This window comes from Nylanderia fulva, unplaced genomic scaffold, assembly GCF_048542155.1.
Source record: "Nylanderia fulva isolate GAGA-0341 unplaced genomic scaffold, ASM4854215v1 Scaffold20, whole genome shotgun sequence".
Lineage (NCBI taxonomy): Eukaryota > Metazoa > Arthropoda > Insecta > Hymenoptera > Formicidae > Nylanderia > Nylanderia fulva.
The window spans coordinates 3,405,304-3,432,428 of NW_028190264.1; the positions used below are offsets into that span (position 1 = coordinate 3,405,304).

The following is a 27,125-nucleotide window of genomic DNA, read 5'->3' on the forward strand; positions in this document are numbered from 1 at the left end:
TCTTTCTCCGGAGGAGATAGAAAGCCGAGGGGGCTTACACGATGTCTCACAGAACGGAACAAAACGTGTGCGTAATGCATGCATTTGTATGCAACACAGTTGAGAAATAGCGCACGTGGAGAAAATCACGGCGATGCATTCTGATGAAGCGAGGCTGCTACAACAATAGTCGAAAGTAAATAATCTGAGACAAAAAAAAAGGACAACACTTACTTGATACTCTCGTTGAATTTCTAGCTCGCCGTTGGTGTTCTTACCCGACTTTCCATGAGTCGGCGAATTTACTCATTATTATTCATGGCATCGTTTCGCAATGATTTTATCTCTAGAGACAACGTTCTCAAAACGTTTCACTAAATCAGAGACAATTTTGAACAAAAAGATCATTGTCTGGAAGAAAGTAGATCCGCCTACAGATTTTACAGGGATAAAAATCAGACAGGCCTTTGGGATAGATCTCTTTTTTATTATCTTATTCTTCGAGGACACAATGTGTTTTAATCGTATAAATATATAATATTCTTACTCTTAAATCCTTATATACATTAATTCGTTTATTGTACAATTTTCTCTATCGCGATAGAAAAAAAGAATGCGAAGCGACAAAACGAAATCTTTGGCGTAAGATGAAGAGGCGCGCAAAAAAATGGCGAAGAGAATTTCTACGCGGACGATCGCATCTAATTCAATTAGAGGTCACCGAGATCTTGGAATGAATAGACGCGGAGCGAGGAACGTTCTTTAGACTCTCGACGTCATCCTCCAGCGCGTAGGGCCCGTAAGGCTCGGTCTGCACGCCCACGTCTTCGTGATCGAGCTCGAGGGCGTCCTGCTCGTAGATTGCGTCGTGACTTCGCGGTCTCGGCACCGATGGGATCCACGGTTGCGGAACGCCTTTGCCGAGCGCGAGAAAAACCGCAGCGGTCGTTAACAAGACGACGGATGCGACGCCAAATACCAATCGCCAAGAGCCAGCGATCTAAAACAAACCGAAAGACACCGTTCTGCCTTCGCAATTATCCGTCGTCATTTGCGTTAGAATCTGAATAAGGCGACAGGATTGCAGAAGCAAATCGCGACTAGTTAAACATCCCAATTTCATCTCAATATTGCGATATTTCAGCTTCCCATTTTCACTCGATGGGGACAAAAGAAATATAAGAAATGCTCGTTATGCAATTTCCCAAGATTTGCGTAATATACACAATCGAAAGAAATCTTTCGGTGAAGAGATTCTATTTTTATCTTTATATTCGAAAGTGTAATAAATTAATATAACCAGAAAAAAAGAAACGATTCAACGCTAATTTCTTCTTACGCAATCCGACTTCCTACTTCGCGGACGGCAAAACTATTTGGCGCGTTACGTTTACGCGAACGGATGGCGCGCGCGTGTCACGTCCGGTGTAATAATGCGACTTACGGAGCCGTGAAGAGCCTGGGTGACGAAGTAATTGGCGGCCAGCAATCCGGCGGCGCCCAACGTGGAGCAGAGAGCGCACGCGGCCGCGGCGCACGCCGGCGATTCCGCAGGTGCGAGATCCGCTATGGCCGCGAGTGCACCAGCCGGTGCGGTACCGGAAACGAGGAGGGCGGCTATCCCCAGCCAAGCGGCGCCCAGGGCCTGACATCCGGCGTAACCGGCGACGAAAAGGAGAGCCGCGGGGATGAAGTGCGCTGATCGCATTTGTTTATTATTATTATAAAAAATGGTAATAATTCAATCGACCAATTCTGGCAAATAATTAAATTTATTGAATTTTCACAACGTTTTTAATAATATTAATAATATTAATTTTAATAATATTAATTATAATAAAATTTTAATAATATTAATTATTAGAATACTTTTATATATTTTATTATTTTTATATAATATTTATTTTTCTAATAATTAATATTATATATTATAGCACTTGATAAGGGCCGAAACCCACGGCCGAAACGTTGTGAAAATTCAATAAATTTAATTATTTGCCAGAATTGGTCGATTGAATTATTACCATTTTTTAATTATCATCTGGTGACTTCATAGTTTTATATCATTTATTATTATTATATTAGAATATTAAGGTATCAGATATATATGTATAATTTTTCATATTAAATTTAAATTAGAATGCTTTTTCATTCAGAATTTGCGTTGAGAAAAAGGAAAATTATCGCTAAATTTACTTGATAATTTAAAAATTCTTGCACGCGTTTCGCAGCGTTGCAGATACACAACGTCATTTACAGAGGTACATATATAACACACCTGTGTAGACGACTAACTTTCTCGCCGTGGTCGTGGATACTATTTTAGACTCGCGAACGTGATCCACCAGTAGACCGCAGGTCAGCGCAGCCATGAAGTGACCGATGTGAGGTAACGTGGTCAGAACCGAGTCCTGAATTGGATCACAACTTATTGTTAGTAGTAAACAGACGAGAGCCCGTTATTGCGTCTTGCAGCTGTTCCGCAATATCGATCGGTTACGAAACTGAACCTCTGACTCTCGTGCCGTTATATAATTACGTATAGTAATATAAAATTTATACATCTCTTCTCTATTTTTCTTACATTCTTTCATACTTTTATAGCCTCGTCCGTTAACGAGCGAAAAAAACATTTTATAATAATGATAATCGCACGAAATCCCAGCCAACTTACGTTAGCTGTAGAGAAACCATATATGAGCTTCAGGTACTTCGTCATGCCAAGAGCGAGAGTCGCGTCGCCCCATTGATTACCCATAGTCGCCACCGCGGACGCCCAGACGGGTACAGATCTCAGTAGCTTTCCCCATGGTATCACAGCCGCCTGTGATTATCAGCACGTGATTTTATACATACATACAGATATGTAACATCACGTCCGGAAATTATCTCGTACACGTGCATGCAAATCTTAAGTAAACGTTACAACAGTATATTATATTATAAATTTATCGCGGATTCTGAGAATAATTTCTAGAGTCTGTATAAAAGAGATTTTTTCAATTATCTATCCCGCAGCAATCTCTTATTATATAATATATATAAACAGCGAATTAGCTTATTCGGCAACTTCCCGTGACGCGTCAGTCCGTTAAACGACCCGGAAATGTTCGCTTACGTTTGTATCGTGTTGATAAGACCTCGGTGAATCCTTGACGAATCGACCGAAGGCGAAATACCAGCACAGTGCCAGAAGAACCAGACCGTAGCACAAAGAATCGCGGCCAAACATTCGCACCACCGCGGTGCCCAGCCATCCGGTGAGGCAATAACCTACGCTAACAGCTTAAAGAGGACGAGAATCAAGATTAGTCCGATTAACACGCAGCGCGTTCGGCGGAACGCTTGAAAAATATTCCGAAAAAAAGAGTCCATAGTATTTCTCTTTCCCTAATATGTCTTTCTTACAAAACAATACTACATGGAGATCGGAGATCTCTTATTACACTCATCCCACACTCGTTACTTCTCATTTAAAAAACCGCTTGCTTATTCCCAACCACAAACATACCCGCATAACAACTGAAGAACCAGCTTCTGTGATGACTTTTAAACCACGTCATAGCTAGCATGTGAGCAGCAGGCATGGTTGCGCCCTGCAAAAGACAGGATGTCGCAATCATTTCACATTTGCGTGCCGTGTTTTACGATAATATGCATATTGCGCGAAACCTCGCGTCTAAAGAGATGACGTCAAGATCCGACTTACGGTGCATAATCCTTGAACTAAACGAAGCGCAACGTGCGACGGTCCGCGCCAGGCGGCGGGAATTAACAGAGACACTAAACAGGCACTGAGGACCGCGCGTGAGAACACCATGGAGGGCCCGGAGCGACCCCATACCAAGCAACCTCCGAGAATCGGACCGGCGACCTGTCCCCATAAGAACGCCTCGCGCATGTTCGATTCCGCTCGCTCCTCCTGCGGCAGCTGTCATTCATAATATTATGAATTATAAACGTCTCTGTCATATTATCAAGCATTTCTATTCTCCGGAATATTACATACATCTCCTCCTTGAGATTGCCTTGAGAAAAAATTGAACAATTAAAGTGAACGAACCAGAAGCACAAAATGTATGTTTGCGTCGATAAATAAAAATTTAACAAAAAAATAAAATAGTGGAATATTTTATCAAGCACAAAATGCTTGAGAGAATATATATATACCTCCATAAATATAATTTCGAAGTCCTCGGTGCGATTACGGCTGGTGATATTGACCAGCATATCACAGTGCCAAGACGTATCGATGATGGCATGATTGTCTTTCTGATTCGCCAGCAATGCGACCGAGGAACTGACTTCTACCGCGCCGCAAAGCGCGAATCCAACTGCGACTAACGCGGCAACGATATGTCGCGCCCGTACAGCCGCTTAAGAATAACAATATAATTAAGTAACACGTCATAATACTCGCGATTATTTCGAGCATATCACTGGTAAGCTTGGAATTTTCTCATCATTAAATTGTTATTAAAAATTATTTAACGAATTATGGGTTTGTTTTTATTGCTACGTTGGTGAACATTAGTGCAGGGACAGAAAACAAGCCTTATGACTGCGTTGATAAAAAATATAAGGCACAAATATCTTATCACATTGAATTATTAGTAAAAATGACTAAAACTTTGGATTGCGATTAAAAAATTCGAATAATTCTTTTATTGTGTTGAATTTTGTGTTTGCAAAAATTATCAAATAAAATAGTATTAAATAATAATATATCTTATAAATTATGCTCAACTGAAATTTTTACTGAATCGTATTTTTGACAAATTCAAGGTGAAATAATGGTAGCAGAAAATTTCATATACATATATGTACATTCATTATCGTGGTCTCCAAACATCCGAGCACGACAATATTTGATTTTGATAACTTACTCAAATGGCTGGTACAATATCTGCGTATCAAGTCTAAACTTAAGAAGCATTTAAGACTAATTTTTTTAACGTCTAAAAAATAATATTAAAATGTATGCATCACAGAATGACGTGAAAATGGCCGTATTATATTACATTGAATAAATTAATGTAAAACTGTATATGATACAGCGAGAATTATTTAAAGTTTGACAGAACGAGAAATAAAATAAATCTCACACGATAAGAGATATAAAATTGATTGTAATAATTAAAATTTATTGTAATTATTAAAATTAATTATAATGATTAAAATTAACAAACCTCGAACCTCTTGAGCAGCGAGTTTTAATTGACAACTACCATGTTTAACGAACTGCACGCTACCTCTTTTAACGAAGTCTGCCATCTCACAGAACTAAAAAATAATGAGATCTACGCGACATCTCGCTCTTATCACTTCCAGTGTTTGATTCTTCGCGCACTATCTCTCCACTACTCCAAATATATTTCAGGTGACCTCGACTTTGGCACGACGATGATATAATGCAAATAGCTGACACTTTTAGACAATGAAGCGATCACATATTATTAATTTTTTGAATAGCAAAAATTTGCACAGTGAAAAAATAATTTTCTCAACACTGCTTCTAATACAAATTTGTTTCACAGAGAATTTGTAGAACACAATGGATGCGCAAGATTTTAATTGGGAATACTTAATAAATGAAAGAGAGTAATTTTGCTAACACAAAATTCATAATTTTAAATATAGACCGTAAGATTTTTGATACAGAAAAATCAATTACAATTAAATAATTGAATCTGACTAAAACCCATTTAATAATTCGACAATATATACCTAAAATAATTAATAAGTCAATATATGCTGTTTAATTTTATATCAAAACGTTGATTAATTATTTTCAAGTAATGCACCGAAAATTCGAAAACAAAAATATTGCCGAGGGGAAGTCGATTGAGGACACACACACGTACCTCTGACCTCGAGTGCCGCGTGTCTCAACTGGACGCTGCCGCGTTTAAGACGAACCAGCGCCGCCATATCGTCGTCAAATGAGCTCGCAAACTGACTGCGTTTCCATGATGTAGGATCGATACTTCAGGCACATATCATCGAAAAATTCACGGCTCCTTTTCGGCCACTTTTGCGCCGCGCGACGAGTAGGACGCGACAGCGAGTTACGCGAGCTATACTGATCATCTGGTGGCCGGTGCGAGTGAATGAACATCTCCGTTAACGAGACTTGATACAATAAGTACCTATGCCGGTCAGCCTTGAAGCACCGTGTGCACGAGGCGGGCCTCGCAATATTTTCCCCACACGTCGACGTGTCGAGCGATATCAACATAGATAAAGATCTCTGTGCGCATCAGTTATATATTTTGTTTAAATCCCCTGAGAGAGATGTGACGTAACAATTAACATTCATGAATTAATCGATGCATTATATTACGTGCAAACGTTATTATACGCTTGCGTAACGAGAAATATTTTTTAGAGTATATCGAAAAAGTGTATAACATATATTTAGATCCCATTTCGTATCTGTCAAAATAATATTTCATAACAATTTCACTATGATGACACATCCAAATTTCATTTTATTAAAATATATGTTCTTGATTGAATATATATTATTTTTTAAAAATCTTTCGATTAAAGAAATTTAAAAAATCACTCTTTATCTTTAAGCTTGAGAGCTGATTCGAGTCATTATGCACGTATATCACACTATGATTAAATTAGTGTAATAAATTACTCAGAAACTGAAGCAACTATCGATAGCTGGTAACAAAGGAAACCTGGTTGAAAGCTTCTACCGCGAGTATCCCGCCTTTACGAACCTACAGACACACCATGATAATATTTAAAGACGTTGGGCCATTCACCATCCGTAGTTCACAGTCTGCGTAACCTGTAGTCGAGCAATTTTAACATCAGTCGACTATGAATTCAACAACACGAATCGGGGCCTGATCTACGAATCGTTCTGCACCAAGTCCCAGTAGGTCGCGCAGGTAGTTGGGTCCCCCTTCCCTGTTTCTAAACCTGCCACCAGCGGGGACCACAGCAGGATACCACCTGCGTGGCGATTGGTCAGTTTGCAGGCAGGTCAAACGGCAAACACGTCGATCGCTCGGAGTGTGGCTTGTCACACTTATCTGCCGCTTCGGAGCAAAGCGCGCAATTTTCGCGGTCTCGCGTTTTTCACGTCTTCATCTCGCGGCAAACGACACACGCACGTGTGACACAAACCGTCTCCGCAACGTTTCAGAGTCCCGAACGAAGAAGTGATCCCGGACGAAGAACGCGGAACGCGACGCTTTGAAGGGGAGCCTCTATAGAATCCGAGTTACGCCAGCGTCGAGGATTACTTTTCAAACAAGCGCAGGACAAAATGCGGCGTGTCAGCGCGCCCGGCTAATTTGACGTTTGCAACGTGCAGCATATTTTCTTATACAGTGGTGTGATCTTTTTCTGGGAACCTACATCGCGCAAACTGGTGACTATCGCGAAGGTGAAGACATCGAGGGAGGAGGAATTCGCGGCGCGACGAGGTGAGTGGACTCCGTTTTGATTGCGTTTTGACCGTTTGCTTTAAGGTAAAGTTAGGTATTCCGCTGGGGTCCGAACAACGAACGAACCTCTTTCCTTACGTCTTCACACACTCTCTCCTCTCTGGCTTCTCTAGTTCCAATAGCGGACGATACGGGAGAGAAAGACCAGCAAAGGGCATTCGGATCCATTCCTATCGAAAGGACTTAAAGGATCCTTTGAACGATCGGAATGCGTGCCCGCGCATCTCCTTCATCTCTTCTCCTTCTTCCACTCATCCGGATCCCTTCCCCACATCTCGTGTTCTCATCCACTCTCTCATTTCACTCTCGCCTTCGCTCCGTACCGCTCTTAAGAATTTTTGTCTTATTCGATTTGTTTTCAAGCTTAATACCTAGTTCCTTGAAGACGCAACTTTAATCTCTAACAAGCGCCTTCTTTCCTCTGTCGATCTCCCTTCTCCTAATTTATCGCGAAAACAGTTTTCCTCTCTCTGCCGCATTAGAATTATAATTCTTATTCTCGTTATTAACATTCTCGCTATTGCTACAGTTCCCGTAGTTGCAACTGCTCTGATAATTTCGCAGAAGATGCTAACGAGTTCCTCTATCTTCGACTTACATCAGCATATTTTGTAATTAATCACGGAAGATTGGCACAATAGCGAATAATGCACTATTGTATTATAAGTCCATGTATTTGACTATTAATTTTTTCAAGAATTTTTTTTTAATGTGTATGTAGGTATATACCTCGCGAGTGTTTTATAAAATTCCTTGCTCTTCTTATCCCGCGATTCTACTGTCCCTCCTCCTCTCTTTCCTTTTCTTTCCTTCCCCCTATCTTTTGGAATGCGCTTCTCGAGGATCCCGACATATTTCTGGTCGTAGGGATCATCCGTAACAGGTTCCCGAGCTAGAGTTTCGAGCTCTGTTAGAAATACGAGCGGTTTCGTTCGAGGGTCGCTATAATTGTCGACTTTCAAAAAATCAATTTTGCGCAATTTAAATAACAAGTACGAAAAACGCGGAACAAGTACGTGAGTATAAACCTGTCAAGCTAATTAATAATCTTGGGAATTTACCAACTTCCATCGTCGGTACTCTTGTGCTGGTTTACATATGAACTATAAATACTGTTATCTCTCGCTCACGTGGACATGCTCATATGATAATCCTCGAAAGTTGCCATTCATCAAAATTAACTTAATTGTATATAATAAAGTGTATTTACTTTCAAAAATAATACCGAGAGAAATAAAATTAAATATTTTTAAGATTAATACAATGAGATGTGTTCTCATATGCAATAGTATATTGCTGGATTATATTTTAATAATAAATATTAATATTTAATATTTTAATTATATTATTTTTATTATTTAATTACATTATATTATTTTAATTATTAATAATAAAATCTTATGTTAAACATTTTAATAAATCATCACTGAGACACGTTTTAAGTTGATTATTAACACATTTTCCAATCAAGAGATATATCGTTAATATTTAATAATTAAATCTATATAAATAACTTCAATCTATCCATACCTATTTATTGTAATAGAAATCAAAATATCTTGTATCAATTTTAATTGAACGAAATATTTTTAAGATTAATGCAATGAGATGTGTTCTCATGTGCAATAGTATTGCTGGATTATATTTTAATAATATAAATATTAATATTTAATATTTTAATTACATTATTTTTATTATTTAATTACATTATATTATTTTAATTAAATAATACCTAATAAAATTTTATGTTAAACATTTTAATAAATCATTACTGAGACACGTTTTAAGTTGATTATTAATACATTTTCCAATCAAGATATATCGTTAATATTTAATAATCAAATCTATATAAATAACTTCAATCTATCCATACCTATTTATTGTAATAGAAATCAAAATATCTTGTATCAATTTTAATTGAACGAATAGAAGGAAATCTTGACAGTGAATCCTTCCAATGTTTTCGCCGCATAATGCAATGTTTCCGCTTATACAAATGCATAAATCTACACAACGAAACTGTGACACGCCGAGCGGATCCGGGCGACGAAACCGGAGCAGTTTCGACGTGCGGCGACCTTACACGCGTCGTAACGCACCGTTGTCGTACGTGCTTTGAAAATCGCGCACACACGAATACCGTTGCATTAAGGTCGTTCACTCATACACCTACCTAGCTACTACCTGTCGACTGCACAGGAAGAACCGCTGGTGTTTGTGCGCGGCAAATTGCGGAAGAAAATGAATACGTTCGCGAAGAACGACGCGTGAGTGTGTGTGTGTGTGTGTGTGTGTGTGTGTTTCCTCTTTTCAGCGCGGGTCACTTTATACGATGCTCCGCTTTTTGCGAGCTTGACCGAAACTCACGTACGACGATTCCGAAGCGAAAGTTCCGAGAGATCAACTAGGAAATAGCCCAGCGAGATCATGCAACAATCTTTACGTGACATCTCGGTCCCATTGTTGATGATCACGTTTCGGACGCGCTCTACGTGCTTCGAGAAAATACGTCGCTTCAGTTATTTAATTTAGGCATAAACGTGTCATTATGATGACATGAATTGTATATTCCATTTATAAAAAAATATATTTTCGACATTCATATGAAAAAATACTTCTCTGACAATGTGCGACTTTATTGTCTGAGATAATAATACATACCGAAAAAAAAAACAATTATTCTGTTTCAAATCTATGTCAAATTCGGAAAAAATAAAAAGCTATATGTGCAAGAAATAAGATTATGATTTTAATGAAATCGCTAAAATAATAATATATCGATTTGATTTTTAAAATGTCGATTTCTAAAGCTGCGATGCGTATAAAACACAATTACAAATAATTTCAAAGTTGTGTAATCTTGAAATTACACTGTGCACAATGTCGCGGAAATTTAACGAAAAGATCGCTCATCCTGTTCATTGGAATTGCATGTTATACAATATATTATATAATTTTAAATTTTATATAGTTTAAAGAACAGACACAATGTACCGGTATCCCTCCTTGAATATGTAATTTATGAATAAAATTATGATAATTATGAAAATATATGAGAGTGCTAGAAAGATGAAGATAATTCAAATCAATTCCACAGTTCTCTAATTTTCGGAGCACATCAAACAGAGTGAAACGCGCGCTTTCGTGTGCTTCGTACAGCATTATTCGCAGAATATATAAATCGCGTCACACCCCAAATACGTGATATCCTCGCGAGACCCAATTAACTGCGCTGACGGTTGTAAATCGATGCATCTGATAATCTCTAATTAGAAAATTCGCAATTGACTGGGAGTAGGACACGCGACATGCGAAAAAGGACGCGACGGTGCAAAAGTGAAACTAGATTTTCTCTGGCGCCTCGATTCAATTCGCAGCGTGCGAATTGCTTTACGGTCCATTTGCGAGTCTCCCCTAATTGTCCCGAAAGTCCATTCCTCCTTCTCAAGTTCTTGAAAACGGAAGCAAAAATTAAGAATTCCGGACTACTTTCTTTTTGCTGATTTTAAAGAATGTCAAGTAGTGAGAAAGTAGAGTCATTACACCTGTATTCTTTGACGCGAAACAAGAATCCATCTTGTATCTCTAATATACATAACAAGGATCTTCTGCATTAATATTTTTATGACAAATGCATCTTTCTCTCATCGACATTTTAATGAAATCAAAATTCTCATTTCAAGAAAATAAAATCAAGAGTTCTACTACTACGCGAGCAGGAAATCCTCGAAGAAATTAGCCTTTCAGAAATAGTCATGGAAATTAAGATTTCTAAGGAAGTTTATGAAGGAAGGAACGTGCTGTAAATAATTAGCTTTGCTGAAATATAATAAGATGCGTCATTATAAACATAAAAAAAGTCATGTAAAAGGATGCGAGAGAGAAAGAGAGAGAGAGAGAGAGAGACCCTAGAAGCTAATAAATCCTGAAAATCAACTCTGTGTTGCATAATTCGAGTTGATGAATACTTCTCGAAACGTTTAAAATCTTAAATTTGTCGGACGATAAACTTGATATTAAACGCAGATTTAAGAATTCTCTCGGTGAAACTTGTCTGGCGTGTCGAGAGCTACGAAGGAAGTTTGCATATCGCGTCTAACGGCAAAGTTTGCAAATTTTAGCGGCCTATTCGCGCACCGAAGTCATTTGCCGAAGAGCAATTTGCTTAAAACGGACGGTGTTACAGCTACGCTATTTTTACGTAGAATACGTCTAATAGCTCCCACGAGAGTGGATTCTATAACTCACGACTATAATTATTTCCGCATACAGCCTAATACACTTTCGTCATCGATTGCGTGAAGTCGACAATATATTTCTCGCCACGCTTTCAGCATCGCAAAAGAAGAGATGATATGACGTAATGCGATGCAGTAATTAATGCTTTTAACTGACAATGAAATATAGAATGCAACAGCATTTTATATTAAAATTTATTTAATTGGAATAAATCTTTTTATAATATTATACGATTGTCTTGTTTCTACTTATATATATACGGTATCAATCATTAACTGGGCAATGTATATTTAATCAATAATAATGCGTTAATCATTTAAAGTGTTATATGTTATTATACTTTCAATGAGAGAGACTATTTGATACAGAAATCATTGGGTATATTTCATAGGAAGGGCAAGAATATTTTGAATACGGAATCTAGTCTAGTCACATTATTGTACGTATTGTATAAAATGTAGCGATACAGAATTGTCGCAATACAGAAAACATTTCGAAAAGATCTTGCATCACAAGGTACGTTACTTATAAGGAGCGATCTGGGAATTCCTTAAAAATGCAGAGCGCTCGTTGACTATTAGGGGAAACTTTTCACCGTCCGATTCGCAATTTTCTTCGCCATAAGCGGTAGAAGCGCGCGTGTCGTCACAATCGAAGAAAACATAAATGGTATAACATTTTCTGGAATTTCCAATTGAGTCTTCACGTAGGGCTAGAGTATAATTTGTCACGCTACATTTACTTTGAGAACATTTTTTCATGGGATTCGATGTATTTCTTTTTGAGATCAAAGCGCTACGAGTTTACGAATAACTTAAAAACATGAATGAAAAGAATGAATGAGAAAATGTGTGAACGCACCAGGGTGCATTTTTACCTGTTACAACTCCTGAAGATTATAGCATCCCATAGTATTAGGTAGTTACTTATTTTACTTTTTTATGTCTCTTTGAGAAAGGAAAAATACAACATAAAAAATAATATTAATATTAAAAAATTTATTTAAAGTGACAAAAATTCAAAATTTATATATATAATTACTTGCGAATAATTAAAATATTATTTTATGATTATTCGAAGATTAAAAATTATAAATCCTACAAGAATTTGCGTTTAGCGATACGAGTGTTTGAAGCGAGATTTATAATGTTTTTAATAACGAGCAAGATTCTTTGGATGAAGATCACTTTGAAACTTTGTATATCGAATATCGAATACTTTTTTATGTCTCTTTGAGAAAGGAAAAATACAACATAATATTAAGATTAAAAAATTCATTTAAAGTGACAAAAATTCAAAATTTATATATATAATTACTTGCAAATAATTAAAATATTATTTTATGATTATTCGAAGATTAAAAATTATAAATCCTACAAGAATTTGCGTTTAGCGATACGAGTGTTTGAAGCGAGATTTATAATGTTTTTAATAACGAGCAAGATTCTTTGGATGAAGATCACTTTGAAACTTTGTATATCGATATTCGATGCTCCATGACGGCGCGAGTAATACTTTCGGAGAAAATTGCATCAAACATACCGGGTCGTCCGTCGCTGTCAGTGAGAAATACATCTATGATCCTTTGGCATTATCAGCGAAACGAAGTACCGGAGATAACCGTGTTACGAGTCAATCTCTCCGCCAAGAATAAACAAGTCCCCGGAGGGCTTTGATGGAGACGACGGGATTCTTATTCCGGTCGCGAAGCATTCGATGAATCCCATTCACGTTCGCATTATTTTTAACTTTATTTCACGGAAATGCTCCTCGTCCATAAATCGCGAATGATTCATAATAATTCCACCGAATTAATACTTTATATTTTTTTTTTTTTTATTATACACGGACGCTTTTCGTATAAAAATTCGCACCAAAAAATGTTACCGCCATTCAAATTGAAACATTTAGAAGACAAAAAGGGTTTTCCGCCATAAATGTTGCAATAAATTCCCTTATTCCCTCATGCGCATTTGCGAGCTCTCTTATTTTTTTGCATAAGCGTGGGCGTTTGTTTCCAACGTATCCCGAAACAAATCTCTTTCCGATATCTCTCTTCGACAGGAAATTATATTTGTACCAATATCTCTGAATAACTCTGTCATCAGAAAGTGTTCGATGATGCGAGTGTTCGTTTGCTCGCATTGTAGTCGACACTCCGACGCTATTTATACATGTCCTCTGAATAGAAGTAGAAACCACGTATCTCTACCGTTCATAATTTTAGATAGCTCGCATGATTAATCGAGCTTCTTCGCGAAGCATATGGAAAATATGTGCGTGCGATCTAATCGATCGGAAGATGACAACGCCGGATTTCAAACCTTTCAGCGGTGATTTATAACCGCTCGCGAATGATAATTACCAGATTGTGTATCATAAAATAACTGTTTAAGTCGAGATTGTGCTATTAATTTACATACGTAGGTAAGAAAAATATAATAAAGAGAGAAGTTGAATTTCACAAGATAAATTCGATTATCAAACTTATAAGAAAAATTTGCATTGTTTGCAGATTTATATCATTTTTCGATTTATGTTAACTTTTTTTTATATAAATCTAATAATCTATCTTGTTAAAGTTATATGTATATAGTTATATATGATAATTTTTATTTCCTTTTCACCCTTATTTAAAATATCATATTTTTGACGTTTAAATAATTAAAAAAATAGAAAATTAATCAGATTCTTGAGCATTTTATCATTAGAAGTCTTAATAATATTTGAATAGTATTATAATAAATATAATTTGTTAAATAATTGTCACGTATATGTAACGAAATGTAGTCTTAATATATTCCAAATTTTTATTTACAAGATTGCAAACGTTGCAAAAAAAATATAATACAACAGCGAAGTTGTATAGTATTGAATTTACTAGAAACATTTCAAAAGGTCATCACGCGCAAGCCGAGAATCTTCGGCACTGTCGCAAAATCTTGTAATGAGCTTACCAAGCCGGGAAGCCTTACACATGTGTATATTGGAACGTCCCGCGGCAAAGTAGACGCCAAAAGTAGCAATCCGTTGTTGGCAGTTATTACGTGCGTCACGTTGCTGAGATTTCATGCTCCGTGAAAAGCCATAAAAAAGCGAGCTATTTGGAACCGATTCGTAACAAACTCACAAAGATCTGATAGACTGGCGAAGATCAACATAACGCGGTAAGTTTGACGATAATATTACAATTAAAAATACAAATAATTTGTGTTTTATTTTATTTGACGCAATATTTGTCTTATTTAGAAATATTTAAAATTATTTTCTTATATTTTGTTATATTCAGTTATATTTGAAAAACATATTAAAAATATTTATTATTAGAATTAAGATCGGATATATGTATGTGTAAGTATTGAGTAAGATTTCAATGTTGATCATAAAAACATGATAGTGCTCTGCATCTAAATTGCTAATATATGTAAAATAAAAATGTGTCTCTATTAAATAAATATGTAATATCTTATCGAACATGATCGGTCAAAATCGGGAGGCGGAAACACTTTTACAAGTGTCGAGATAAACTTGAAATATTATGAATTTTCATTAAAAGTGCTTTTATACGAAATACGCTTTTTTTAGAAATTTAATTTTGTCCATCCAAATCGAGAAAATCGATCTACTACGTCTCGTTAATTACTACTATCACCACGTAATATCGATTATCAATTAATAATTTATATCGCGAAATTGAGGGGAGTTGTCTCGTTATATAATAATTTACGATAATCGGCTTCAGGATGAAGCCAATGTATGCGGGATGTAGTGGATCAAGAACATTCACATATATACCCATCCCTCCGAAATGCGCATGTGCATGAATGAACACGGCTGCACGCGGCATTCCTGCACATGGGAGAAACGTGCATACTTGAAAGTGCAGCGAATCGAATTTTGAGTTTAAGTTTACATTCTTTTTCAATCTTCTCGACAAAGAATATTCACGATTTTTAGCATTTTATTCAGATAAAATATCTCAATAGGAATTTTAGTTTATAAAATATTATATGTAAAAAATATTTAAATGTAGAACAATATATATAATTTTGCGTTGGAATCGTGACAAAATAAATTACAAGTTTCATTTCACAAAGCGCTATTAATGCTACTTGTCACTTGTCACAAAGTGGATCAAGAGTTACGGAAATTTGCAATTCACACAATATTTGTTCGCGTTGGTCGTACGCGATTCAACAAAACTAACTTGTTCGATTAGTAGCAGATGGTAGATTAAGCAGCTTTGACAACTTTTCACTCCCTATCTGCGTCTCCAATTGAGAATCGATAGAAAAGAGAACGAAATTACAAAAATATGAATATAGATTCTGAGATAGATCAAAGTTCACGTTGCATATTGCATCAAGTAAATTGCAAGCAGTAATAGAAACGTTATCGACAAAGAGCAGCCTTCACCAGAGCACGATCTCTGTATAATGCTCCATTTTCCACTTCTTTCTCCCATTCTAATCTCTCGTTTCGTCTTACCAGTCTGACTTGCTGGTTACCAAAATTTGACTCTATTGTGCTCATAATTAAATTCGACGGATAATAGGGATACGATGACTCGCGAGCAAGTTTACTCGACGAAAACGGGCGGCGGATTTCAAGTTGGAGCATATTAAGGCCAACGATTGATTGCAATTGTATTCGGTAATGGAGAACGTGTCACATCTTATCGGCGCTTTCATGACTCGCAAAGGGTGTGCCACTAGAAGCAGAGCGAATCGATAGACGACTGATTTGTTTCAGTTCACACAAACGTTCTGACATCGTGCTTCGTCACGAAGAATAAAAGGCCGATAAAAGTTGTTTGTTCATTGTGAGTGGCAAAATTGTATGAAATCACGGCAAAAACATCGCGTTATGAACAGCGTTAAAATCGTAAAAAAAATTGCCTCTTTGATCTATAATAATTGGAAGAATAATTGTTTCAGTTCAATAAACTAATTTTGCGCTAAAAATAATATTTGTAACCGAAGGTATATTAAGAACATAATGAAAAGAAAAATCGATCTAGGCCCTATTGCTGACTGTTCACCAATAGTTGCATAATTGCTCACCCCATAATTAAATGAGTACAGTATGTTACGTCACAAATGGAAAGTTGGCCACTATATGAGGTAACAGTACAATATGTCGTCCAATGCTCCACTTCCGAAGTCGTCCGTCGAACACCTAGTTAGAAAAGTTGGCTCGATTATTTCTATTCGAATACGCATCGGTATATACGCTTCGTCTTTCTCGAAAAATAATCGATGCTCAAGTGAGAATTACACGTTGACAGCATAATAACGTTATTACTGGTATATATATATATATATATATATATATATATATATTTATCTGGTACGTGACAGAAACAAAATAAAATAAAAATAAAAATTCTCTTAAAGTCCCAGTTTAAATTTCTCTGCACGGGACCACTTACTGTGCAATCTGTACGCAATAAAGTGACATGAAACGCGGCGACGCAATTCCGCGAGCTTGCGGTCAATGAACGTGGAAATTGCAACGGAGGGGCAGTTATCGGCAAAGGACAGCCCGGAGCTGCGCGCGATCATTTCTATGGAAAGTGATACGTCCGGCGAGCCTTCACTCACGATACATCCCTCTGCCGTAAGTGGAGAATCACTCTGTTGTGCACGTAGTTACGAAAGTTTAATCTCTCTCTCTACCGTTGCTTTCATGCGCCACACAAACCGTAGTTTCGTACCGAAAGAGCCCGGGCTACATCATCCCATCAATATTATACCTCGCCTCATCAAATATTTGGCCAGTTATAATTGAAGAGATGAGTATGAAAACGAGGGCGTGTACTTGACTTTGACTTTCTCGACTGTGAGGTAACATTGATGTTACCTCTTGTCGTAGACACTTGTTCGTGAATGTGCCAAGTATTATTCCGCGATTATATATGAGTTAATAAAATTATAAATATCTTTAAAAAATATCATTAAAAAATTTTTTTTATTATATATCAGCAATTTAGATGCGGAGCAGCCTGTGTCGTATAGTTTTCTACGGTGTTCAACATTGAAATCGATACTTGCAGATGATCCCTGCACGATCATTATGAAGAAGCGTGGAAACAACGAGAACAAGGGCGGTAAGGGTCGTCAGAATGGAAATAATGCAACGGAGAAGTCAGATTTGGGAGATGTGAGCGACGACGACAATCAAGGATTCGGAAACTGGCTTCGCTCCAGCACCGGTGTCGAAATGATGCGACTTTTCGTAATCGCGAATACGATGTTGGTCTTTGTGACTATGGCTTGGCCGAATATGAAAGAATCCTTTTACATTATCAAAGATTACTTGGTAGGAGAGGAGGATTAATTAATTAACCGGAAATATACTTTAAAAATAAATATATAAATTTAATCAGTTTTATAAACAAGTGCAGTTTCTCTATAAAGCAATATTATTTCTCAATAATAATCCCAATTATTACGATTGTTAGATATATCTTCGGTTTTATTTATGTCATTGATAAATCAGCACGTGTCTAAAATTTGGCGTTTGATATTAAAATAGACGAATATTCCGAAAACACTGATAACAGCAGATAGCAGAAAATTATTTAAATTGATAGATTGTAATTTCGTAAAATTTATCTTGCTTATTACTGACAAGTAGGGTGTAAATAATTTATCCTGTATTTACTCTTCACCTCGCAGTCAAGTCTGCTTTAAGATCGGCGAGAGATCCATACTAGGACGGTAAGCGAGGAATAATAGTGGAGCTTTCACAAAAGATTTAATATTCTTGCAAATATAAACGTCCGTCAGAACTTTTTTTCAAACAACATTTGAAAGTCAGATGCACAGATCGTGATATTTGTGTAAGATAAAGCTTGTCTCTCTCTCTAGTTCTCTTGCTGCAAGTTCTAAAACTAGAAGGAATAAAAACGTCGTAGAGAACTTTTAGCAAAATTGCTGAATAAAATCCGGTTAAAAAATTTTAATTCTAAATCAATGTTGAATTTAACAACTATTTAAATTTTTCGAAGAAATATCAATTCTCTAAAGTACGTCGCAAAAATTAAATTCAATTAAATTATATACATATTTGAATCTCGCTAATATCAACCCACAAGCAAGGCCTTATCATGTTAGCGTTCGCCATTCGCGGAATAGTTCTACTCGGCGTGTTAAGCTGGTATAGCACGACTGTATGGAGGATGATCGATGGTTACTTCAAGGACCAGTTTCGTAGCTACTTACAGGATGAATATCGCCAGCATCAGCGACTGAGAGTCGACGCCGAAAACACGAAGGTGGTCGATCAGGGTCCGACCGAATCGAGTCTGAAATACACGGAGATCGATTCTGACACGACTTGTCCAACCGATTTTATAGAAACTCGTCAGCAGGTAATAGGGACTTCCAGCGGAACGTTGGAAGAAACGGTGGCAGGTGGTACCGGCGAAAACGCGGCCGTCGTCGGCGCCACTGATAAAAATGCATTCCCGGAGAACGCATTTCCAGGTCAATCAGAGCTGGAAAGTAGGAAATCGTCGAGCGGCAGCGACGAAGAGCGGCGACCGAGTACGGTCGATGAAAACGGCGATCGTGAGAAAGACGAGATCGAGGAATTCTCCGCCTCGCGTCGCCTCGAGAAATCACATCGGCATCGTCCCGGCAAGAAGAGATTATCGGAAGCCTCGAAGGAAATATCGCGGGAAAAGCCGAAGAAACGAAGAGTGAAGACGATTGTTCTTACGGATGCCGATTTCGCCAGCGCGAGGATCAGGAACGACGCGGACGACGATTTCTCAGAGTTCGAGGAGGAAGAAGGTCAGAGTGTTCGCGAGGATGGAATTCTCGTATCGGAGTTGCCGTTCAAGCCTAAAGCGGACATCGGCGACTTGGACAGGGTTACTGCAGAAGAGTTTTGTCCTCTGACCTTGGAGGACGAGGCTTCCTGCGGAGAAATCACCATGTTGCCGTGACTCCGCTTGATGCACGTCGTTGCGTCGTAGAATTGAAAGTGTTAGATTGGACGAGAAAAGTTATGCGTTAACAGCGGGGTCTTTCGAGACCCCGTCGTTAACGTATAGGGACATGCTGAGAGGAGAGAAATGAAAAACTGCGATTATTATTAAAATAAACCTGTTCAATCAGTTTTACTAAAGACATCGATGAGAGATGCGATATAAAGATATTTTAAATGTTTAGGTTTTCATTGGTGTATGTTGCAACTCTTTTCAGTTCAATTCGATAAGATAAAATAATATGCAATATAAAATCATATTATTGATAAACTATCTATTTTTTTATTTATTAGACTAGATCTTTTTAAATTATATATAAAATGCACGTTCTATATATATATATAATTCGTTTCATTGTTATATATAATAAATTTTGTATATTTCTTGTTACACGTCTTTGTAAATTTTCAACATTAGGAAGAAAATTATCACTCTAATCGAGGATACGTTTTTGCTGCCTAAGGATATTTCGAATCCAGGACAGATATAAGTAATTGCATGAATCGAATAAGGTCACTGAACAGAGACGTCACTGTCCTTTGACCTTGAGAGAAGAGATTCTACTTTATAAGGAGAAACTATCGACTGGCCGTGAGAAGTCAGAGAAATCGCGATGTATGGTGTCGTATTAGTTTTCTCGACAGAAAAATCGGAAAATCACACGATTCGCTTGCAGATATCTCATGTGTGCATTGGAGAATGAAATTAAAAAATTGATATGCAAATGTTATTATGGACAGCACTGTCGCATTACGTAAAGATGACAAACATATCAAGTATCATGTTAATTGCTAAGTGACATACGTAGGAATATAATCTCAAGGAAAAGTTGTATAAGGCCAAGGTAGTTTATACATCTTCTTAACATTATTATATGTCCCGCTTATTAGATAATAAAACTCACAAGCTGTTAATAGTGAAGAAATTATATTTTATGCTTCCACTTATTTGACGCGAGAATGAAGCTCTGTAATTTCAATATATAAGCGGAAGGAATATATTTATGCATACATTTTCTGAGGGACAAAGGAAATCGCATATTTTCAAGTAAACGAGAAAATTCTATTTTTCTCGCAATATATTTAAATAAGAATATTTGCGTTACGCTATCTTCCTTCGTACTCGACTGAAGCGATTTTGAAGCCGTCATTGAAGTTAATGATTTATTAACGGATATGTGCCAACGGTCCATATATAAATCAGCTGTTCCGTTAGTGCAGTTAAATGCAAACGTAAACACATTAAGAAAATTTATTCATCATTATTGAATCGTAACAGTTTCTCAAGATTGTTCTATATTCTTTTTATATCTATTTGTATTCCTTTTTGTTTTATCAATGTTATTTAAAAAAATTTCATACAAAAGTTTATATATGTAAATATATTTAAAAAAAAATTGTTACAGGTTTTAATTTTCTTCTTTGAAAAATTTCACATATTTTTATAAAATCAAATATCACAATATAAAATGGCAATTTTGTAATTTGCAAACTCTGACACATACGAGATTATATATTATTTTAAAATAATTTTATTGTAGCGGCAAAATATGAAAATCGGGCGCAAACTATATTGGGAAAAAATTTTATGATGATCAAAAAGTTGATTGAAATATGTCAGCAGATCGAGATTTTTGTTTCCTTGATACACACAATATAATAATGCCGCGTCACAGGTTATCATCGGTCTACATTTGCACGCACATTGAAAATACTCAATAGCGATGTTTTTTGTTATCTCAGAGAGCCTTGTCAATTGATTGTGTAAATCGAAACAATTTACATTCGCCAAGTACCCACTGTATCGATTGCATTTTAAAGCACTGACGTATGCGAACGTGCGCAAAGAATACTAACAGCGCTATTGAATCGCGAATAACGATCATACCGGAACAGTTACCATAATGCCAATTTCGTTTGTCCTTCAAAGTAACAAAATACCTTTAAATTACTATTACGAAACAACACATTTTTTGGCTAATAGCAATTTAAATTCAATTAGTCACAGTATATAATAATACAATTAATTTATACAAACCAATACATGATTGCATAACACCAGGTGAAAAACAGGTTTCGAAATAAGAATTCCTTTCTTGTGCGCGATAGGAAGACAATACTTTTCAATAAAATTACTTAAAATTATCTAATTTAATTTAATATAATTTCACTCGGGAATCCACGATATTGTATTACGTCACTGAATCCAGCGGTGTAATGAAAATAACATTTCCTGTATATCATTCCATATCCAATTTCACGTTAAACATTTGACAAAAATAATTTAATACAGAAAAAGAATTCGAGAAATACAAGGTCTGTATTAAAATTGCAATTGATTAAAGAATAACTCAATTAAATAAAATTAATTAAATAATAAATAAATGAATCTCTCTAATCCATCTGACAATTTTTTAACCATTTATAATCTAATCGTAAATCGAATTTGTCCAGAATATTCAATCAAACTTCAACTGCGTTTCATTTATCGCATAATCTCCGCACACTTAATGCGAACGATTCCGACTTCATTTACGTGATGAGATATGCATTCCAATGCACCGGTCGATGATCGCAGTTGCATAGCCGCATTCTCGAGGAACTTTTTTATTCGTGCGTGTGTGACATGCGCGTAATAATAATAATGCAATCGCAATTTCAGTTAATTGGACGATCGCGATTGGTCACGTGTCACGTTGCGATTTTCGCGACACAAAAAGCGCGGGAACGCGTCTTAATCGGCGTATTTCGTGATGCGCTGGCACTTAATCTTCAAGTATCACGAAAATATAATCTGTGACTATTTTTAATCGTTTGGCGGATATCCTTTTACAAAGAACGCCGCGAAAAAAAAATGTATTTCTGCGTGCCGTAACGACGCAGCATTTCCTCGTGCGAGCACGGAAGGGAGAAATAACGTTGATAAGAAGAACGCTCGCGAATGCAGGTAATTTCCTACGTAATTGAGAAGATACACCGGCAATGGCCTCGTTACGGTAGCCGTCGATTTCCGTAATGACTTCCCGCGCTCCGATTTGGCGCTACTAGTTTTTTTTTATCTTTCTCACACAGAATAATAACGCCGGATGGACGATAACGCGCGACTCACAAATATTTCTATCTACTTCCGGGGATCGCGATAGAGGAAGATCAGGAATCCGCAATACATAGTCAATATAAGTTATATAGTTAAGTCATAGTTAAAACGCAAAATATATTTACAATGAATTGAAACCATTAAAATAGTTCAACAAAGTAAGAACCCAATTAGAAGCAGAATGATTCGTCCGGTTATTCATAAAATATTTTAGAATTATTAATAAAAACTCGGAGTGACACTTATACATTGCTCCAAACGAACCACTTATCGTTATTTGACGAAAGTCCCTCGATCTGGCAATGATTATGTCCATCCTCTCCAAATTATTTGATATTTGTTAACTGAATTTAGAGAATTTATTCAATTGTAAAATAGGATTCCACTAATGTGTATGTAAAAAAATTAAAAATTATAAATTAAACTAAATACTAAAATATTGAACCTTTATGCTTACAAATTGTTCCGAATAACTTGAGATGACAATGCTTCTAATTGTTGTTGGCCTTATTGTTAGTACTTGACTGTTGTCTAGTCTTTTAAAAAGTCGAATAAATAGGTGTCAGATCTCACAAAATAAACATTTACATAAGTCTAAAAATTCGATATTTCTTCTAGAATGTCGTAGACAACAGTCAAGTACTAACAATAAGGCCAACAACAATTAGAAGCATCGTCATCTCAAGTTATTCGGAACAATTTGTAAGCATAAAGGTTCAATATTTTAGTATTTAGTTTAATTTGTAATTTTTAATTTTTTTACATACACATTAGTGGAATCCTATTTTACAATTGAATAAATTCTCTAAATTCAGTTAACAAATATCAAATAATTTGGAGAGGATGGACATAATCATTGCCAGATCGAGGGACTTTCGTCAAATAACGATAAGTGGTTCGTTTGGAGCAATGTATAAGTGTCACTCCGAGTTTTTATTAATAATTCTAAAATATTTTATGAATAACCGGACGAATCATTCTGCTTCTAATTGGGTTCTTACTTTGTTGAACTATTTTAATGGTTTCAATTCATTGTAAATATATTTTGCGTTTTAACTATGACTTTTATTAATATCGCGTGGCTTAGACGTGATGTATAACGTTACATTTGCCTCGAGGATAACGATCGTGATCGTTCTTATCGCTCTCGTAATATCAGAAATCTCTTCGTCTTCAGACACATATTATTGATATGTAAAATATGTAGATAGCTATACTTATATAACTACTCGTATAAAAAGAATTCGAAATGTTTTATGGAAATATATGCGTGTTTGAAGACGATGCGACCATTGACAGCACTGAATTAAATCAAGAATAATAAAGGTGAAGAAGAACCTGAAAGCGCAATTAAGACGAAATTGAAGGTCGAACGGCAGCAAGGTAGGGTCTACGACGAGTTTATGGCAGATTTCATTATAATCTTAAGAGCGTTGTTTCCCTTCCTATTCACCCAGAGCATAGCCGGCAGCTTCGTTAGAATTCCTCGTAATTACATTTCACCATCGACGCAAACTTTATCCCTACTTCCTTAAAGATCCTTGCGTCAATGTAAGTGTTTAAAAACTTTCACGGCAGACGGGAGTCTTTTCCGTCTTGATCGACATTAAAGGGAGTAGAGTAATAAGACTTGGCAAATTGTTGAATACAATGAAAGAAACCTCCCTTTCTCATCTGCACAGTTATAATAACAATCTTAATGCAATTAGATGTTAGACTATTTGATAACATTCTTATTATCATCATAATCCGCTTTACAAAAGAACAGCATATAAATAATATACATAAATGATGCCAATATCTTGCTATGAAAATATTGTACTTCATCAATCACTCTACAATATTAGATCTAAGATTAAAAATTTATGCATTTTAAAAAAGTTACAATATATTTTAACAGATAGTCTGTTAATCAAAATTAAGATATACATGAGAATTTATGAAGTAAATTATATGTAGGTATATAGATTGTTTCGTTAAAAGTTATCACAAAGTCAAAATTTGTTAAGTTTCCCGATCAGCTTAACTTTCAACGTGACGATACATTCACGAAATTCATCTCGTCGAGAAATAGCACTTTATCTTCATCAACTAACGCAATTAATTGATCGAGCGAAAGTTAATCTCTACGAAAGAAGGGAGAATATTATTGGTAAGAGCAGATAATTTACTTGAGGGTTTATATCGTAAAATTTTTATACAAAAAAATACGCGATAATCTCGACATATACATATATCTTCGAAAAATGAATTTAGATTCGGAAACACTAATTTCTATATCACTATTCTACGAAAATTACATAAAACTTATCTTTCGAAAATTGATGATATAATTATTTGCAAATGCTTTTATTTTTTATATTAAAATATTAAATACAAATATCATGGATTTGCAAAAAAATATATACATATAATAATTCTTTATCTTTTTACCTGAAAAGAATAATTTTTATAGATACAATTATTAAATGAAAATGATTATAAAACTACTCGTAATTATAAGAAAAATTAAGTTTTGTATAGCGCGATCATTTCTGTTTGTCGATGGAACAATAAATAAGAGAGTCACTCGACGGGAAAATCGTGATGATGCATTAATAAGATCCGGCGAAATACTAACAATAACCTTTCCAATTTTAGCTCTTAATTTGCTTGCCAACAAATTCAAAAACTCGACCAAAAAAAAGAACATGCATTTTACTCATGATTTTCATCTCAGATGAAAATATTTGTATCTATGTAATGTAATCGTATCGATATTTAAAAAAAAAGATTAATTTAAGTTCACAAGTTTTGAAGTAGTAGATAAAAATATAATACAAAAAAAAATGTATTTCTACATAATATTTAATATTTAATTATATTTCTTTAATTCTAATATCTATTAAAATTGTGAAACTTAAGTTACAGTTATTCTGTAAGCGTTAATAATTGATTAATGATAATGTTTGTTAACTCTTTGAGGAAATTTTGCTGTACTTGGATCATTTGTAAACGTGGAGAAATGTCTACACCGCAACCTGACGCCATAAAAATGGCATTCGCAAAATTTACATTTACTAATATTTATGATGATGCTCACGCACGAATACGTGGTCCGCATGATAGATCATCTAAATACTCGTACGTTATGTAATATCAGTCACAACTATAAAAATCCGTGAAGGAGTTCACGGATTTTTATATATGTCAATCTACGAAAATCCTTCAGCATAAGAAATATATGTAATTTATTAATAAAACTTAATATATTGATAATTTATAAAGAAGTAGATCAAATGTGTGCACACATTGTAATGTATTACTTGCACTATGTAAACACATAAAATTTGAAAAATCGACTTACATGATTTTTATTATTTCGAAATGCATTACAAGATATTTCATATCGATTCATCAATGCCGGTTTCGATAAGCTTAAAGCTTCATCGAACACTCTTGATTTGGACACATTGATACTAAAAAGTGCAGAAATCACGACCATATAGAATAGTGATTGGACGAGACGAGATATTGTGTAGAATTTAATAGGATTGCGAGTTACGTCAGTATATTTTAGAGTTTTAGAGTGCTGTTCCAAGATAAGCGTGTCTGATCTATACATTTCAATTTTCTCTCCTATATAATAAAATAAAAAAAATGTTTGAAACTCATTCGATTGAATCGTCACGTGAATTGAATATTACTCAATCTATTGTAAACAAATTACACTGTAATGCGCGATTCAAGATTCAACGCAAACTGTTAATCAATCAAGCAGTTCAGACAGCTGGCTAGCATATTCTGTTTGCAGGTAAACCGATACCCCGCCAATATGTCACGGTCCGCTTAAAGCATACGTTCAATTATTCATGAAATTGTCAGCGAACGTCACACGCCTTGTACGTTCCGAGACCATATTCTATTCAGAGATCATATTCGAATTTGACTGAGAACCAATTGAGATGTCCGAAAAATTATTGAAATGCGTGAGATTTAGAATACTAAATATTTTCTTAACACCTTTAATAAGTTTGACAATTAAAATTTGCGAGAGATTAATTTATAAAAAAATATGTGTGTAAAATGTGTCATGGATGCTGCACATATGTGTTTGTATAATCTAAATGTTATTTATGATTTAAGTATTATTGGATAATATTTAAAATTTTCTATCTCTTCAACATGTATGTGGAACGCACGTTGGGACAAACAGAACGATGCTGATGACATTTTAAAGCCGCGGCGACATTTGTGGATAATTATAATATTTGAATGTGCAAGAAAATTGCGGAATATATATACTTTTCGCATAAATTATATTTTGTTAGCATCAGTTTAAATACCTTTGAAAACTAGATTTATTT

The 27,125-nt window shown here is 35.6% G+C and overlaps 4 protein-coding genes across 5 annotated transcripts in view; 3 read left to right on the forward strand and 1 right to left on the reverse strand.

Annotated features, from left to right (window-relative positions):
* Positions 1–445: 445 nt before the first annotated feature.
* On the reverse strand, positions 446–6,158 carry LOC114944170 (sialin). 2 transcript variants are annotated; one of them, XM_029319957.2, is made up of 9 exons: positions 5,844–6,158; positions 4,150–4,355; positions 3,689–3,910; positions 3,491–3,575; positions 3,098–3,264; positions 2,654–2,803; positions 2,258–2,390; positions 1,424–1,677; positions 446–979 (listed from the first exon to the last, which is right to left on the reverse strand). In XM_029319957.2, the coding sequence occupies exons 1-9, from the start codon at positions 5,908–5,910 to the stop codon at positions 686–688; spliced, it is 1,578 nt and encodes a 525-aa protein (XP_029175790.1). In that variant the 5' UTR covers positions 5,911–6,158; the 3' UTR covers positions 446–685. The 2 variants fall into 2 exon arrangements, with proteins under 2 accessions (XP_029175790.1, XP_029175789.1); XM_029319956.2 differs by lacking the exon at positions 5,844–6,158 and adding an exon at positions 5,169–5,618.
* An 828-nt stretch (positions 6,159–6,986) lies between these two features.
* Positions 6,987–27,125, forward strand: part of LOC114944077 (uncharacterized) — a 78,339-nt gene continuing 58,200 nt past the window's right edge. Inside the window, exon 1 of the mRNA XM_085482384.1 lies at positions 6,987–7,427. The gene's annotated coding sequence lies outside the window, so the exon portion shown is untranslated. The remainder of the gene's footprint in view (positions 7,428–27,125) is intronic.
* Xport-A (exit protein of rhodopsin and TRP A) lies at positions 14,689–18,030 on the forward strand. The gene is made up of 2 exons (XM_085482363.1): positions 14,689–14,854; positions 17,743–18,030. The coding sequence occupies exon 2, from the start codon at positions 17,763–17,765 to the stop codon at positions 18,024–18,026; it is 264 nt and encodes an 87-aa protein (XP_085338489.1). The 5' UTR covers positions 14,689–14,854; positions 17,743–17,762; the 3' UTR covers positions 18,027–18,030.
* LOC114944076 (uncharacterized) lies at positions 18,799–21,827 on the forward strand. The gene has a single exon (XM_085482362.1). The coding sequence runs from the start codon at positions 18,799–18,801 to the stop codon at positions 19,639–19,641; it is 843 nt and encodes a 280-aa protein (XP_085338488.1). The 3' UTR covers positions 19,642–21,827.

Bases quoted from the DNA above. Each gene is read 5' to 3' on its own strand.
- LOC114944076 (XM_085482362.1), top strand. From the start codon at position 18,799: ATGTTAGCGTTCGCCATTCGCGGAATAGTTCTACTCGGCGTGTTAAGC.
- Xport-A (XM_085482363.1), top strand. From the start codon at position 17,763: ATGAAGAAGCGTGGAAACAACGAGAACAAGGGCGGTAAGGGTCGTCAG.
- LOC114944170 (XM_029319956.2), bottom strand. From the start codon at position 5,253: ATGGCAGACTTCGTTAAAAGAGGTAGCGTGCAGTTCGTTAAACATGGT. The intron at 3,576-3,688 runs GTAAGTCGGATC...TGTCTTTTGCAG, and splicing joins TAGTTCAAGGATTATGCACC to GGCGCAACCATGCCTGCTGC. The intron at 980-1,423 runs GTAAGTCGCATT...GGTTTGTTTTAG, and splicing joins CCCAGGCTCTTCACGGCTCC to ATCGCTGGCTCTTGGCGATT.